General features: G+C 40.7%; 2 protein-coding genes across 3 annotated transcripts in view; one reads left to right on the plus strand and one right to left on the minus strand.

The window, feature by feature from the left end:
• Positions 1-16,692, minus strand: part of SIDT1 (SID1 transmembrane family member 1) — an 87,872-nt gene that overhangs the window by 56,480 nt on the left and 14,700 nt on the right. For both annotated transcript variants that reach the window (XM_036446126.2, XM_036446127.2), the window contains exons 2-3: positions 7,623-7,744; positions 6,465-6,635 (exon numbers count right to left, since the gene is read on the minus strand). In XM_036446126.2, the coding sequence (XP_036302019.1) occupies positions 6,465-6,635; positions 7,623-7,744 (293 nt within the window). The remainder of the gene's footprint in view (positions 1-6,464; positions 6,636-7,622; positions 7,745-16,692) is intronic.
• On the plus strand, positions 267-710 carry LOC123652642 (60S ribosomal protein L37a-like). The gene has a single exon (XM_045583984.1). It carries the CDS (start codon positions 282-284, stop codon positions 693-695), a length of 414 nt encoding a protein of 137 aa, XP_045439940.1. The 5' UTR covers positions 267-281; the 3' UTR covers positions 696-710.

Genomic DNA, 16,692 nt, shown 5'->3' on the forward strand with positions numbered 1-16,692 from the left:
TGTTAGAGTCATCTTGAATTCTTCCCTTTTGGTTACTTCCCATTAGATTGATCACCAAGCCGTCCAGATTCTATTGCTGATGCACCTGCTCCCACCTAAAGCACTGTTTTTGCTGGACATGGCATTCAACAAACAACAAAAATTTTGAAAAGTAATGTAAATCATTACTGTAATATATCCCAAAATATCAAAGTTGATTACATGACACAGAGCAAAATGGTCTAAAAACCTCTTCACTCATCCATTTTCTCAAAAAATCTACTTCTCAAGTTCACGGCAACATGGCTAAACGCACCAAGAAGGTCAGAATCGACAATAAATATGGCGCCTCCCTCAGGAAAATGGTGAAGAAAATTGAAACCAGCCAGCAGGCCAAGTACACTTGCTACTTCTGTGGCAAAATCAAGATGAAGAGGCAAGCTGTGGGGATCTGGCACTGTGGTTCCTGCATGAAAACAGTCGCTGGTGGTGCCTGGACCCACAACCCACTTCTGCCGTCACAGCAAAGTCACCATCAGAAGACGAAGGAATTGAAAGACCAACAGAAGCTCCACAGTTTGAAACATTGTGAGCCTATAATAAATGGGTTAATTTATATAACAACACCAAAATGTACAATACTTCTCACAGCATGGTGGCTTGGCTATCTCAGTCAAAATTCTCTTTCAAAGCAAAGACCTAGGAGCCCTATGTAGATCTTGAGGGTTGAAGGCTTCAAGTACTCATGTCGACTGTACTTTTTATTCTGCAACATACACTTGTTGAATTTGTGAATTATTCCCAGGCATTTTACTTGACCCCTTTTCCCCTTTAAGATGTTGCTGCCATAATATGTTCAGGTTCTTATCATTTTTTATTCTTCTCTATTCAAATAACTTTTCATTGTCCTACTTGCTCTTACCCTCTCCTCTCGTGAGTTCACCTTCCACATTGACTCTAAGATCATTTCTAAAATCCAATGTGTTCATGTTATTCTGCTGTTTAAAATCTTTTAGTGGTTTCCATAATCTGGAAGCTGAAGTATAAACTCCATAGTGCTTTTCACAGGATCTCAAACACCAAGGAGTGGTTACTGCCTGTTTGTCCAGTCCTATCTCCGGCAACTCCTCCTTAGGCATCATGTGGACTGGGCTTTCTGAAGCGCTTCTTCTCAGTCTTCTCTCTGTAACTCAGACCTCTCTTCTGAGCATCATGATGGTATATACCAGTGGTTGGCTAACTGCATCTCTTGAGCCACATACAGCTCTTTGGCCCCTTGAGTGTGGCTCTTCCACAAAATACCATGACCTGGGCAAGTCTATTTTGAAGAAGTGGCCTTAGAAGAAGTTTAAGTTTTAAAAATTTGGCTCTCAAAAGATATTTCAATCTTTGTACTGTTGATATTTGGCTCTGTTGACTAATGAGTTTGCCGACCACTGGTATATACCAACACTCTACTTCCAAGTTTAACATGCATCAAAGTGAACTTATCATCTCTTTCTTCCCTCGTCAAAATCCTCATTTTCTCTTAGTGGTGCCACCATCTACAAGTTAGAAAGTCATCTTTGACTCTCCCAGTCCCCTTCCCCTTCATATCCAATCAAGTATTGTCAATGTTACCTCCAAATTCTTCAGCTCATCTCCTTATAATTGATTTATATTGACCACTGCATCAGGGTCCTATTTTTTTTGCATCCAGTCTGTTCTCTTCAAATCCATTCTCCACACAACTATCACAATTTAGACAACTGCCTAAATTTCTCAATACCCCTTCTAGGCTCCTCCCACAGCATGATCTGGTGCCTGCCTGCTCCTACAGCTTCCTGTTCCACATCTGTAACTTTACATTCAGCAGCTCGCCAGAGCACTCGCATTGGGAAAATGAGTGGTGGCAAAGCTCTGTATATGTGTGTGTGGAGGTGGCTGGGGGAGAGTTAGATGGCAGGAAGTAATAGTTTAAGGCAGAATTTTATTTTAAAGCTGGATTTCAATAAACGAGTATTTCGTGGGCTTGAGAAGCATATTTAGGGCAACATAAAGTGTGAGGATAGTTTTAAACAGAAAGTAGAAATAGAATGCTATAGCGGGAAGAGCTCAGAACTAAAATCTAGTATTGATTTTGTCTTTCCTAGCTCGGCTAGTTTGGGCAAGTCACTTAACCTTTCTGGGCATCATTTTGCTCATCTGTAAAAATGAAGTGAACATATTAGATTCTCCAAAGTCCTTCCATTCTTAAAAATTATGATTCTAGAAAAAAAAAATCTAGAATGTGTTTTACATACCTTCTACTCTGCCAGTCAAAACATATAGCAGAAACTGCAATGTTAGACATTTTGAGTTAATTCTTTAGTATTTCTCTCGGTACCTACAGCCCAGGTCTCACCACAACCCTCAGCTCTTGCCCTTTGTCATTATCTCCTGGTTTTCTGGGTCACCAGCAGGGTTTGTGTGGGTTAATCCAGAGCCAGGGAGAAGAGACTCCTATATCTCAGTTACCATCTCTTCCCAGGCTTATCTTATTCTCATAAAAGCCCTAGTAACTGTGTGTATTTCGAAAGGCTTTGAACATCTGATTCCTGATGTCAAGTCCCGATACAAGAGGTGGAAACAGAAAACAATGTGAGGGAACAGATGTGCAGTTTTGCCAGCGTGCATATCATTTATTAGCACTTGCACAGAGTTGCCACCTTATGACTTCAGTTGCACAGAATTCAGTTCTCCAAGGGGTCTGATAAATCTCAAAGAAAACCAGCCCAGAATTTCAGTACACTGCCACCAGGTGACAGTGACAGGTCAGACACAGAAATCAGTTAGTAAAGGCCAGGCTGAAGGCTGGAACCGAACTCTGTCCAAGTGATGTGCTCGCATCTCCATCAAATGTGTCACCATGAATTCTCATGTTGTTTAATATCATAAATGGATTTAATTATTAAAACAATAAAACATAAGCACAATAATTAGAAACGGTTTAAAGGTAGAATTAGAATACTAATTCTCACTTCCAGCTGCAAATTAGAATCACCTTGGAAACTAAGAAACTATGTACTAATGTGCACAGCCCCCTGCTGTAGACTCTGATTTAATTGATCTGGGTGGACCTTATCCACCAGAAAATCTCCTGCCTTTTTTTGGGGTGGGGTGAGGGAGGCAGGGTGGTTCTTTGCTCTTGAATTACCATGTCATCTTTTCCTATGCCAAAATTAATGGAGGACTTGGAAAAATGCCATGACTATTTCTCCATCCTTCTAAACATTCATTCATCCATGTGTCCATCTGTCTCTATGCATACACACTATCATGGGGTGTAGAGAAGACCAAGATAAACATTTGACTTCTATTAGTGCCTCTGTTGGCTTCAGACTTCTTTTTCTTCTTTTTAAAAAAAAATATATTTTATGATTTTTTACAGAGAGGAAGGGAGAGGGATAGAAAGCCAGAAGCATCAATGAGAGAGAAACATCGAGCAGCTGCCTCCTGTACACCCTCCACCGGGGATATGCCCTGACCGGAATCGAACCTGGGACCCTTCAGTCCACAGACTGATGATCTGTCCACTGAGCAAAACCGATTTTGGCATGACTTCTTTATAAATTGACTTCAAAAATTTAAGGAGCACTTTATAATAGAACAGAATATTCTAATCAGAAAACAAGCTGCCAAAAAACTAGTAGATACTATGTTTAAATATTCTGGATTTTTAAAAAAAAATTATTGAAGTATAACTTACATAGAAAAGTGCACAAATCATAAGCATGTATCTGAATGAACTCTCACCAGGAAAACATACCATGCACTTCCTCTTTCCTTGCTAAAGATACTACTCCCCTGACTTCTAAATTACAAAATAGTTTTGTCTGTTTTTACACTTTATATTAAAGGAATCACACTGTATGGATCCCTTTTGTCTGGCTTCTTTAGCTCGACATTGTGTTTGTGAGATTTCCCCCTGTTAAATATACCAATAGTTTGTTCATTTTTATTGTTGTGTAGTATTCTATTAAATGAATACCACGATCATATATCTAGGAGTTAGGCTTATTACTAGGAGTGGAGCTGCATTGTCAAACCTTTCAAATTATAGCAATTTTTTAGTTGTAGTGAAATCTTTTTATCATTTTAATTTGTATTGCTGATAGCTAGTGAGGTTGTGTTTTGGGATCATTTGAATATCTTCTTTGGTGAAGTATCTGTTAAAATCTTTTGCCCATTTTTCCTCTCAATGGGCTTGCTTGTCACTTTTATTTTTAAAAATAATATAAAAATACCAGTCATTTCAAATAATTAACTTGTGGTTTGGCTCATTTTGGCCATTGTGGATTTGTTTTCTATTTCTTTTTTTGTGTGCTTTTATTTTATTACTTCCTTTTATTTTCTTTGAGTTTAATTTTCAATTTTGTGAAATGGATATTAACACCCTGGTTTTCAGCCATTCTTTTTTTCTAACATATACTTTTGAAGCTAGACAGTTTCCTCAAGCAGTGATTAGTTGCATCGCAGAAGTTTAAATCTGTCATATTTTCATTATTATTTGTTAAAAATATTTTCTAATTTTCATTATGATTTTTTCTTTGACTCATGAGTTATTTAGACATAGACTACTTAATTTCCAAACATTTGTGTGTTTCTCTGCCATTTTTGTGGTTTACTTCTATTTCAATTCCATATAAAGGATTTCAGTCCTTTGAAATTTATCAAGATATGTATTAGAACCTGGAAAATTTGGTAAATGTTGCACATGTAGTTGAAAAGGTTAGGCATTCTATCATTTTGGAACACAGTTTTCTAAATGAATTGTTTAATTCAAATTTATTAATCATGTGTCTGCTCTTTTATATCAGGAGTTGGCAAGGTTTTTCTTAAGGACCAGAGAGCAAATAGTCTAGGCTTGCAGGCCATAATGTCTTTCGCCCAACTACTCACAACTCAGCCTTGCCATGATAGCAGCCATAGACAATATGTAAATGAATGGGCAGTGCTGTGTTCTAATAAAACTTTATTTACAAAACCAGTGGCCAGCCTGTGAGCCATAGCTTGCCAATGCTTATATAATAAGAGGCTAATATGCAAATCAACATAATGCCAGAATGACCAGTTGCTATGATGTGAACTGACCACCAGGGGGCAGATGCTCAATGCAGGAGCTACCCCCTGGTGGTCAGTGTGCTCCCACCAGGGGAGCGCTACTCAGCCAGAAGCTGGGCTCATGGCTGGCGAGCATGGCAGTGGTGGCGGGAGCTTCTCCTGCCCCTGCAGCCACACTAAGCTGTCAGTCAGACATCCCCTGAGGGCTCCCGGACTGCAAGAGGGTGAGCAGGCACAGGCCAGGCTGATGGAACCCCTCCCCACCCCCACCCCCCCCAGTGCACACATTTTGTGCACTAGGCCTCTAGTATATATATAAAACACTGAGAGAGGAGAAGGTGGATTGAGCCCTTACAAAGCCTTGAGTTCAGAGTAAGGTAGTGCAGAGAAGTCCCTGAAGTTTCTGGTCTCATTAAGGAACAGCCTTAGCCTTTCTGTTTAAATTTTCACACAGATTTGTATAATGTTTTACAAGGGTAACCTTGGGGCTAGAACAAATCCCTTGGGGGCAATGCCATTAACTGAGTTTGTTATAATCCACCTCCAATATAAACAATTTGAGCTGTTGTATCACAACTGATTTTGTCACAAAGAATGAAAGTGCTAGGAGAAGGAGGAAACAGTCGTTAGTTTTTGCACAAAGAACTAAGCCACATAACAATATTTTCTAACTATGCACATTGCTAACCTGGGAGGAGAAAACTGGAATAGCAATAAGTATAGAAGAAAATTATTTAAGGTCTTTCTTAAGACAAAAACAAAACTTCCTTCAGGAAAGTAATACAAAATACCCGGCCGCCTGTGACACCTGCTTGGACTGCTGAGCTGTTCACTCAGGCAGAGTCTACATTACACTAATCCATCCTCCTAATTCAAAGAGGAAACCTATCACATTGTAAAAGAGAAACTGTCCTGATAAAACAATCGGGAGACTCCATTTTTTCATTCTTCAAGCTTTTGCTAAATGGAACATAAAGTCCCAGAGCCCAAATCAATATTTTAATTCTCAAACTCCTCCACCTTTAAAATCAATTTAACTCATACTCTATATCCATGTCTGTTTTTTTTGTTTTTGTTTTTTGTTTGCAGAGAGGAAGGGTGTTGACCTCATAGATGTCTGTTCTCAGGGTCTGCTGTTCACCCAGACCCTGAGAACAGACATCTATGAGGTCAACCAGCCTTCCTCTCTGCACCAGTCTCTTACTGCCTCCCTACTGCACAGAACATACAAGGCTCTGCTGCCCATCTGTGAGTAGGAGAGGCCAGAAGGTGCTAAGACAATATGCCCAGTAAAAATGTCCTCCTGAAGTGCTGATCTGTAAGGAAGGAAGCTGGGTTGACCATGCACATGCACAGAAGAACAGATGAGGGAACAGAGAAAGCCCCCAGGGAGTCCTGCTTACTGTAGCTGGAAGTGCTTGATCTTGGTAACCAACAGTTTGTACTGGGCACCTAGGGGTGCCATGGATGCTATATCTACAAATATCAGGTGCTCCAGTGGTCCTGTTTCATTGGTTGCTTCTGAGGGACATAAGGTGCGGCTCACTTCCTGATAGTTGTAGGTCCTCTGGTATCTGTAGCAGCCAATGGCGGGAAAGATCAGCCAGAGAGAGAGGAAGAGAGAGACTCAATGAACAAACTGGGAAAGAAGCTTATTGTGATTCACTTCCCTCCAGATTTGTTTTCAAGCACTTATATTTTAAATGTCAGACTGGACCTACTGATAGTGATTTTAGAAGCAGTGTTTTTGGTGTAGGGCTCCGTGACATAGTAACAGGGAAGTGAAGTCTGTTTAGTGCTGACCTGTTCACTTAGGCAGAGTCTACATTACACTAATCCATCCTCCTAATTCAAAGAGGAAAACTATCACATTGTAAAAGAGAAACTGTCCTGATAAAACAATCAGGAGACTCCATTTTTTCATTCTTCAAGCTTTTGCTAAATGGAACATAAAGTCCCAGAGCCCAAATCAATATTTCAATTCTCAAATTCCTCCACCTTTAAAATCAATTTAACTCATACTCTATATAGTCCTATAATGCCTTGTGTAATTTCTCTGAAAAAATACAAATTTCCTGAGGGCAGACACTTTGTTAGGATCTTTTCCCCACTGCTGTATCTCCAGCACCTATCACCTAGTCATGCTCAATGCATACTATGGAATGAAGATTGCAGACTCAGTGGGCATTTTGAAGAATGGAAGGAGTGTCACTCATTTAGGTTGACTTCTGGGCCTGGCCCTGTCCTGAATGGATGACCCATTAACTAATCAAGAGCTACAGAACATTTTTTAAAAATTCTGAATAGAATTACAATGGTAAAAGCTCTTCAAGATGCTAGAAACCTGGGCAGGGTTCTCATGTGAACTTCAAAGGGGATGGATATTGAGCAGAGCTGAACATGCAGGGTATGTACCACAATTAGCGTTTGCACTGAGCATGAATCACATGTCAACATCCCAAATGTCAGATTTCTCCTTTCACCAGGGCAAAGACCAATTGAGATCTGGGCCACTGAAAGGAAGCAATGTCGTGAAGTTGTTTGGGAAAAGACCCACTTACAATCCTTGGAAGGGCAGCGGGACCTGCCAGGACAGCACCTCTTTCTGCTGACGCACCACGACCAGGACTGGGTAGTCGAGGTTCTCGGAAGAGCTGTTCACATGCACCCGCACGGCGTTGACCTGTGAGCAGGCAGAGAGAGGTGATGTACATCCCACATGCACAGACACACACAGGCACACGCATCATCGCTGCCCCCTGAAGCCCTGAAAACTTTAATAGTTCACATTTACTTCTGATCATAGATAGTCCAAACGCTTCAGCTGTCTTTTCCTCACTCTCATTGTAACCACAGGGGTCTCAACCTTGATTGAAGTTCTTATGTGAATTTCTTTTTTAAAGAACTCATGCCTGGGTCCAACCTCTCAACTTCTGATTTAAGTGGTTTGGGGTAAACCCAAATTATGGAGCTGGGGGGAGGGTAGGTGGGGGTGACTATGCCTGCAGGGGGGGCAGGCTGAGGAGTTAGAACTGGGTTGTCAACAGAAGATTTTGAGTAAAGATAAAAGGAAGAAGAAATGTGGGGAGGGAGGGAGGGTAGGAGAGAGATGAGAAGAAGGATAATGGAACAGAAGTAGGAAATAAGGAGGAGAGAAAAGTTTATAAATGATGGGTCAGTAGAAAAAAAGTGTTACATAAAGGAGGGAGAAAAAAATGTGTGAGAGGGAGAAGCTAATGAGGAAGTCAAATACAATTGTGTGTGAAAGGAATACGATTTTAAAAAAAAGTTAATAGGGGCGACCAGGTCAGCAGGGGAGGGCAGTTAGGGGTGACTAGACTGGCAGTGGAGGGCAGTTAGGGATATTAGGCAAGCAGGCAGAGTAGTTAGGGAAGGCAGGCAGGTGAGAGGTTAGGAGCCAGAGATTCCCAGATTGAAGAGGGTGCAGGTTGGATAGAGGGAGTGCCACTCCCGCCCCTGTGCACAAATTTCATGCACCGGGACTCTAGTGTGTGTGTGTGTGTGTGTGTATATATATATATATATATATATGCCCCAATTGTAGACAAGCTTTATTTTCACTTTGGAAAAATCATTCTGTGCTTCAAACCAAATGTTGTTGTCATGCTTTATTAGAGTCTGGCAGATGGCTTGAGTTTCCCCCAGCAACAGATACCATACAGGCTGGGCTGGGTTTTCTTCTTGTCCTGCTCCAAAGGCATAAATCAATCCCAGACACAAACTGCTTTTTTGTATCAGCGGCTCTGTGGCTCCTTCAGGATACACATGTCAACTCAAGGACTTAATACTGTCATGGCTGTTTTAAAGACAGGAAATTGAAGTACAGCCCTAGACCTAGATGGTTTGGGCATTTTCCTTCAGTTTTTACAATATTGTAGACAACATGGAAGGAGTAAAATAGAAGAAAGGCAAGGTAAAAAAGGAAAGATAAAATTTCATCTTTCAAATGAGGTCCTCCCCCCCAACATGTATTAAAGCCATAGTGTTCTCTTGAAAACTCATTTATTAGGGAAAATAAAATAAAATAAAATAAGGAAATCCTGCAGTTAAACCTTGATAATTTATCACATGTTCAACATGGAAATTGAGAGAAACAGAGTAGCATGGATATTGTATACTACTATTTGGTTCTCTTCTATTCTTCTCCTGGGTTAAGCCACTTTGATGTTTTCATGTTAAAAAGTCCAAAAGTAATTTGTTAATTTGGTAATGCTTACACATGACGGGAGTATTTTCTTGTGCCTACACTTTTCATGTTTCCATGGGAATTGTGCTGCATCTGGTAATGGCCAAAACCCATCTCCAGTGCGGGCCTCTTTCCTAAGCTCTGGATGTTCCACAGGCACCTCAAACACAAACTGTCAGCAATCACTTTATCACTCCCTTCACCCCTAACTTTAATCTCTTCTGAATTCCTGTGCCATTTCAGGCAGCCATCTAAGCCTGAAACCTGAGAGTCATCCTTGATACCCATTTCTTTAGCTTTCTCCAGTTCTGAGGGTCTCCTTTCATACTCCCTGTGTCCAGACCCTCCCCTCTACTCCCAATGGCACAGTTCAGTCCTGGAATTATGAGCCTCCCGACAGCACCCTATCTAGCCTTCTTATTCCCAGGGGTACACTTCCTCAGATGCTAATTTCATCTTGATGTTCTCCTGCTGAAAAAGCCTTCACTGGCTCTGGGAATTTTCAAATTTACCTTAAAGTAACAAGAATCTATATCTATAAAAGGCTAAGTGACCATCTCATCCAAAATAGCCAAATGGATAACTGAACAGGCTGTGTGGGGCGACCAGGCTGGCAGGGGGTTAGTGAGGGGTGACCAAATGACTGAGCAGCAGGCTGCATGGGGCTACCAGGCCCGCTGGGGGGGGGGGGGGCAGTTGGGAACAACCAGACTGGCAACCAGACTGGCAGGATGGGGCAGTGAGGAGCGACCAGGCCGGCGGGGTGTGTGTGTGTGTGTGTGTGTGTGTGTGTGTGTGTGTGTGTGTGTGACTATGCCTGCAGGGGGCGCAGTTAGGGGTAACCAGGCCAGTAGGGTGGGCAGTTAGGTGCAGTCAGGCAGGCAGACAAGTGAGCAGTTAGGAGCCAGTGATCTTGGTTTGTGAGAGGGATGTCTGACTGGATCGGACCTTCACCGGCAGTCAGACATTCCCCAAGGGGTTCTGGATTGGAGAGGATGCAGGCTGAACTGCACTGGGCCTCTAATAGTTTAATAAGTCTTCATGTACTTGTCACCTAACTTTAATAATTATTAACAAATGAACCATTTTGTTTCATTTATACCTCCTATTTCCCCTGTACACTCCTACAGGATTATTTTAAAGTAAATACCAAAGATTGGACTATTTCCTCTGTAAATAGTTCAATCTTTATCTTTAAGAGATAAAGCTTCCTCTTTTTAACATAAACAGATTTCCATTATTACACTGAATAAAATTAATACTTCTTTAAAATTATCCAATATCCTCACAGGGTTTGAATTTCTTCATTTGTTTAAAAAATAGTTTTTTAAAGTTGTTTTTTTTTGTTTTTGTTTTTTTAAACTGGGAACAAATAAGACCCACATATTGCATTTGGTTAATATGTCTGCCCTTCAAGTCTCTTTTAATCTAAAGGTGCCTGACCTCCTTTGGGGGAAGTAGGGTGGGGCATTTATTTGTTAGAGAAAGTGTTCACAAAGCCGCAGAACAAATCTGAAGTATCCACATCCCGGATTTTGTTGATTGTACCCTGTGGTGTCTGTCACTGAACAGACTCCTTTATCTCCTACATTTCCTGTAAGCTGGCAGAGAGGACCAGAAGCTGGAGTAAATGCCAATAGCCGAATGTCTTAATCTATTCCTTGGAGGAAGATTTTTACCACTCCACTGAGGCCTATATTATAGTTTCATTTTTTGTAGGGAAAAGTTCAATGGAACCAGTTTTCTAACACCGTCCTTGAGGAGCTCATGACCTAGTCAGAGAGACAAATGGTATTATGCAGTATGAAAAATGATTTCATGTGGCCCTTCAGTTAAACCAGCACCACTTATTAACAAGTCCATCCTTTCTCCACTGATCTGAATCCCCCAAGGCTCTTATTCATCAATATCTTCTCTACTTTCTTTGCCTGCCAACCCCATACAACTAATTACCTGCTATTTCTGAAAAGGGCTCTGTCCCTAGTGACTGGCCCCAGGATAAACTCATCCCTAAAGTCCTTTTATGGGAAGTCTTCCTTCATATTGCCCCTTCCTACTAAATAATTGGGTGTTCTTCCTTTGGGGGAACCCCATATGGACTCTGATTACCTTTGTATGGTATGCTAATTGCGGGGGCCTGATGCGGTGGGGATCTCCCTTTTCTGCGTCCCACACAGAAAGAGAGATGAACGAACCTGTTCTAAGCGGAGGCGGCCAGGGATTGAAAAATATTAGAAATAAAGAGAGAAGACACAGAGATAGATTTAAAGCTGGGAGCTGGATGGGCCACCATCCTGTCTGCTGGAGAGACAGGAAGATGACCTGTCTGTGACCCCTCCCAGTCCATTTATTTTATACCCCCAATACCAAGAAGTAACACCAAAACTTAGGATCAAAGAAGCTTATTTGTATTCTTAAGTATGCCCTAGCATTCCTGTTGCTTGTCTGGATTTACATATCTAGACCTGCCCCTGCCAACACCTGGGCTTGAAATGAAGACCAAGCTGATTACACTTTCAGCCATCTTGGGGAAATGTGTATCCGAGCCTCAGCTCTGCCAGTTGTCTCAGACTCAGCTGACAATTTAAAGAAAATGTCATGTGCCTTTCCAGGTGGCCCTTTACACTAATGACACTGTAAAATAATAATAATAATTATATATATATATATATATATATATATATATATATATATGGTCTCTGCCCCCAGTTCCTCACACAGAACTCCTAAAATCCTTATTATTTCCTAAGTGATAAGAGCACTAGGAGCATTTTTTGTTCTAACAGTTGAACATTGACCCTGGTTCTTGACAGACCTCCAAAATCCCTGGGAATTTCCTGGATGAGAGCAATCTCTTTAGTTCTAAGGAGGAGACTTTTGGTGGGCCCCTGGATAGCTTCAGGATGGGAGCTGGTCCCCAGAAAGACCAACCAAGCCATGACTGGAAGGTTGGAGCCTTCAGCTCCCTCCTGTCCTGCAGGAAGAGGAGGAGGCATGAGATTGAGTTCATGATTGATTATGCCCACCTGATGAAGCTGCCATAAAATTTCCCAAAACACAGAGCTTGGAGAACTCCTGGTTTGGTGATCATATCCACATGCTCTTACCTTCACAGGGACAGAAAAGTTCCTACACTCAGGGCCCATCTGGAACTCACCTTATGGATCTCTTTCCTATGGCTGTTCTTGAGGTATATCCTTTCATCATGAACCTATAATCTAGTAAATAAACTGTTTTCTTGAGTTCTTTGAGTTGCATTAGCAAACAATTGAACATGAGAAAGGGGATCATGGGAACCTCTGATTTATAGCTAGCTGGTCAGCAGCATCAGTGACAACCTGGACTTGCAATTGACATCCTGAAGTGGGGAATGGGGAGTCTTATGGGACTGAGTCCTTAACCGGTGAGACGTGATGATCAGGGAGATAGTGTGAGAACTGAAATGAATTGTATAATAGAACACTTAGCTGTCATCACAGAATTGCTCGATGTGGTGTCAGAGGTGTTGTGAATGTGAGTTGAAGAGAATAGAAGTAATTTTTTCCTATAAGTAATCCCAATGCATTTTATTTTCATGTAGTCAAATTTACTACCTTTTTCTTGGACATTTCTTTCATCACTTTTTGAAACTGAGATATAATTCACACAACTCACTTTTAAAGTGTACAATTCAGAAGTTTTTAGTATATTCACAGAACTGTGCAATCTAATTCCACTATTAATTCCAGAATATTTTCATCAACCCCCCCAAAACCCTGTACTTATTAGTAGTCACTCCTCATCTCCTTCTATCAATGTCTGGTAACTACTAATCTAATTTCTGTCTCTATGGACTTCCCTATCATGGACAGCTCATATAAATGGAATAATACATATATCCTTTGGTACCTGTTATTTCATGTAGCATAATGTTTTCACAGTTTTTCCATGTTGTAGCATTTATCAGTACTTCATTTATTTTTATTGCTAAATAATGATCTGTTGTATCAGTATACCACATTTTTGTTCATCTATTTTTCAATTGATGGATATTTTGGTTGCTTCTACTTTTTGGCTACTAGAAACAATGTTGCTATCAACAGTTTTGTGTGAACATATGTCTTTTAAAAAAAAAATATATATATATATATATTATTGATTTATTACAGAGAGGAAGGGAAAGAGATAGAGAGCTAGAAACATTGATGAGAGAGAAACATTGATCAGCTGCCTCCTGCACACCTCCTACAGGTGATGTGCCCGCAACCAAGGTACCATATTTTTCGGACCATAAGATGCACCGGACCATAAGACGCACCAGTTTTTAGAGAAGGGAAATGAAGAAAAAAAGATTCTGAAACAAATAGTGTCCTAAAATATTTTATGTGCATTAAAACCCAACATCACAGTCATAAACACATGTAATCAACCCTGTAAAGTAAACAGCAGCATTTAGAACCATTTTAGAGCCGGGCAAGCACACAGAGACCACACAGAGCCGGGCAAGTAAAAAAACTTTTTTTTAAAAGTATATGTGTAGGCTATATTTGGACCATAAGACGCAGGGACTTTTCCCCCCCACTTCTGGGGGGAAAAAAGTGCGTCTTATGGTCCGAAAAATACGGTACATTCCCTTGACCAGAATCAAACTCGGGACCCTTCAGTCTGCAGGCCGACGCTCTATCCACTGAGTCAAACAGGTTCGGCTGAACATATGTCTTCAGTTACTTTGAATATACACCTAGAAGCAGAATTTCTGGGTGACATAGTAACACTATGTTTAACTTTTCTGAAGAACCGCCAAAATGTTTTCCAAAGAGATGCATCATTTTACATTCCAGGCATTTACATCACCTGCCGTGTATAAGAGTTCCAAGTTGTCCACATCATTGCCAACACTTGCTATTGCTTGTCTTCTTTATTACAACCATCCTAGAGGGGGGCCCAGTGGTAGCTCTTGTGGGCCATCTGTGTTTTAACTGCTAGTTTACCTACTTGGCTCCTCTAGGAAGCTGCAGACTTCATCGTTGGCATCCCTAGTGCTAACAGAATGAATTATCTTAGAAGCAGGCTCACTGTTGAGGCTCATCACACAAACAGCCACCAGTGTTATACAGCACATATCTGTAGAGCATACTTTATTCTGGCTTAAATCTACAGCAATCAGAACTGTGGGAAACCTAAGGAAAGCTGTGAACTAGGCAAGCTTTGTCTTTAGCTTGTTTGCTTCCCTTTTCTTTACCTAGAATCGGGCCTCCTCTTTCCTTCTTGGATATTTAGTGCCAGAAAGAATATCCCTTCATTGTTATTTATTTTTTCCACATTTTACTCGAAGGCAGTGATTCTCAAATTTCAGTGTGCTTTTCAGCATTCACATCCCTCAAGCTCACTCCCAACATTTTGGATTTAGCAAATCGAAAACAGAACTTTAAATTATACATTTTCAGCAACACATCAGCGTCTGGAAGCTGGTGTCTGGTAGCACTGACTCTGGGCTGGCAGGAAGAGGTCTGCTGGGAGAAGAGCAGAACAGGCCTATCACAGCCATGGTTACCCCAATCTACTGTTCATCTCCACACCCTAATCTTATTCCTGGGGTGGCCCCTGTAACCCACTTACTTTCTTATTTAATAATGATCATACTAATTATAATTAAAAACAAACTCAGATACTATTAAGATAAATTGCATATATATATATATATATATATATATATATATATGTATTAAAGTAGGAGATAGAAAACACTGGTTAGCTTTGCAAGATGAACAGATAATACACTACCTCCAGGAAATAATAAAGAACGCTGTTCAAAATTTGCTTTGCTGTACCAGAAGCTATTATGCAACTGAGAAAATTGGATTACATCTCCACAGTGAAGTAAGCTGTGCAAAGACAAAACTAAATAAAGAACAGGGTATGGGCCATGCATAATGGACCCTGACACCTTGCAACACACCATTCCTAAGAGCCAAGATTTTTCCTTCTGTGGCTTCTTCCTGTTGTCATGACAACAGACCATTTTTATTACATAGCTCTTGTTTTCTATGTTTATTACAAGCACAGAGTTGTAGTGCCACGAAGGGAGGAGAATTATTTAAGTACTCTCATCTCTGATATTATATAGATCATGATTATGAAAGGTTTTAAGCTTAGAGTCTCCCTTTTTAATCTTTGAAATCATGTCAGAAAGGAAAAGTTCAATGGAACCAGTTTAAGTTTCTCTAACACCGTCCTTGAGGAGCTCATGAGCTCGTCACAGACACAGATGGTGTTATCGCCAACAGTGTTATGTGTAGATAACCCAGTAGTAATGCGAGCAGGCACTGAGGGCACACGGGGGACCACGTGGCCCCCACGTGGAGGGGTTGGGAGAAACGACACACAAGCTGGGCAGTCACTTCCCACGTTACAGTGTCGTTGGGCATGTCCACGTGAGTCCTGCCGTCGCCTGCCTAGGGCAGGGGAACGTGCTCAGGGCGGTCATGTAGTCCACAGGTTCCATTTACAGAAGAGGGGATGTGACTTCCCCCGAGGTCCTCAGCTGTGGAAGAATTATGACTACAACCCAAGTTGCTTGGGTCACAGCCTCCACGGAACGCTTGGTTAGGTCAGGCTGTCATTATTGTTTCGACTCCCTGGATCCACTGAACACCTCGATGGCTACGAGCTTCTCCTACCATTCCACTGTGAAATCTTTAAACTGTACTATTCCACAGTGAAGCATATGTATAAACTCCATCCATGGAGGAAAGAGACAAACTGCAAGAGGTGTTCCTTCTACATACATAAAAAACAAAATATCAGTACCTTGAATATATAAAGAACCTCTTATGCATATAAGAAAAACAAACAACAAAAAGCAACACATGCAAAAGATATAGCAAGTGAAGAGGAGAAAAATGACCAATGAATATGTGAAAAGATGTCTAGTATTTTACTTTCATTAGAAAGTTGAAGCCTTAAACATATGACAATACCACCTTTGTGAGAATGCAGGGAAACAGGAACTCTTGCATATTGTTTATGAAAATTTACTTGATACAACCTCCTCAAGAGCAAGTTGGCAATACCTACCAAAGCTGACAATGATTTCAAATTACTTTCCAGCATTTTCACTCCTAAATTTATACACGAGAAATTCTCTCTTACATATGCACAAGGAATCATGAATTAGAATGTTCATTGCAAGTGTTGTTTGCAATAACAAAAGTTGGAAACAACCTACATATCTACAAGAGTAAGCTAAATAACGAATGAATAAAAAAAATTATTCCTACAATAAAATGCTATTTGGTAGTTAAAAATAAGTGCACTAAAAATGAATCAGTAGGATGACTCAAGAAGATAAATTGAGAGAAAGAGCAGGTTGTTGAAGGATACATAATGCATGAATCCATTTATGTAAACTTTGTAAATAAGCAAAACAATATTATATGTACAGT

This window comes from Pipistrellus kuhlii, unplaced genomic scaffold, assembly GCF_014108245.1.
Source record: "Pipistrellus kuhlii isolate mPipKuh1 unplaced genomic scaffold, mPipKuh1.p scaffold_m20_p_2, whole genome shotgun sequence".
NCBI lineage: Eukaryota > Metazoa > Chordata > Mammalia > Chiroptera > Vespertilionidae > Pipistrellus > Pipistrellus kuhlii.

Excerpts from the sequence above, each read along its gene's own strand:
- LOC123652642 (XM_045583984.1), top strand. The coding sequence starts at position 282 with ATGGCTAAACGCACCAAGAAGGTCAGAATCGACAATAAATATGGCGCC.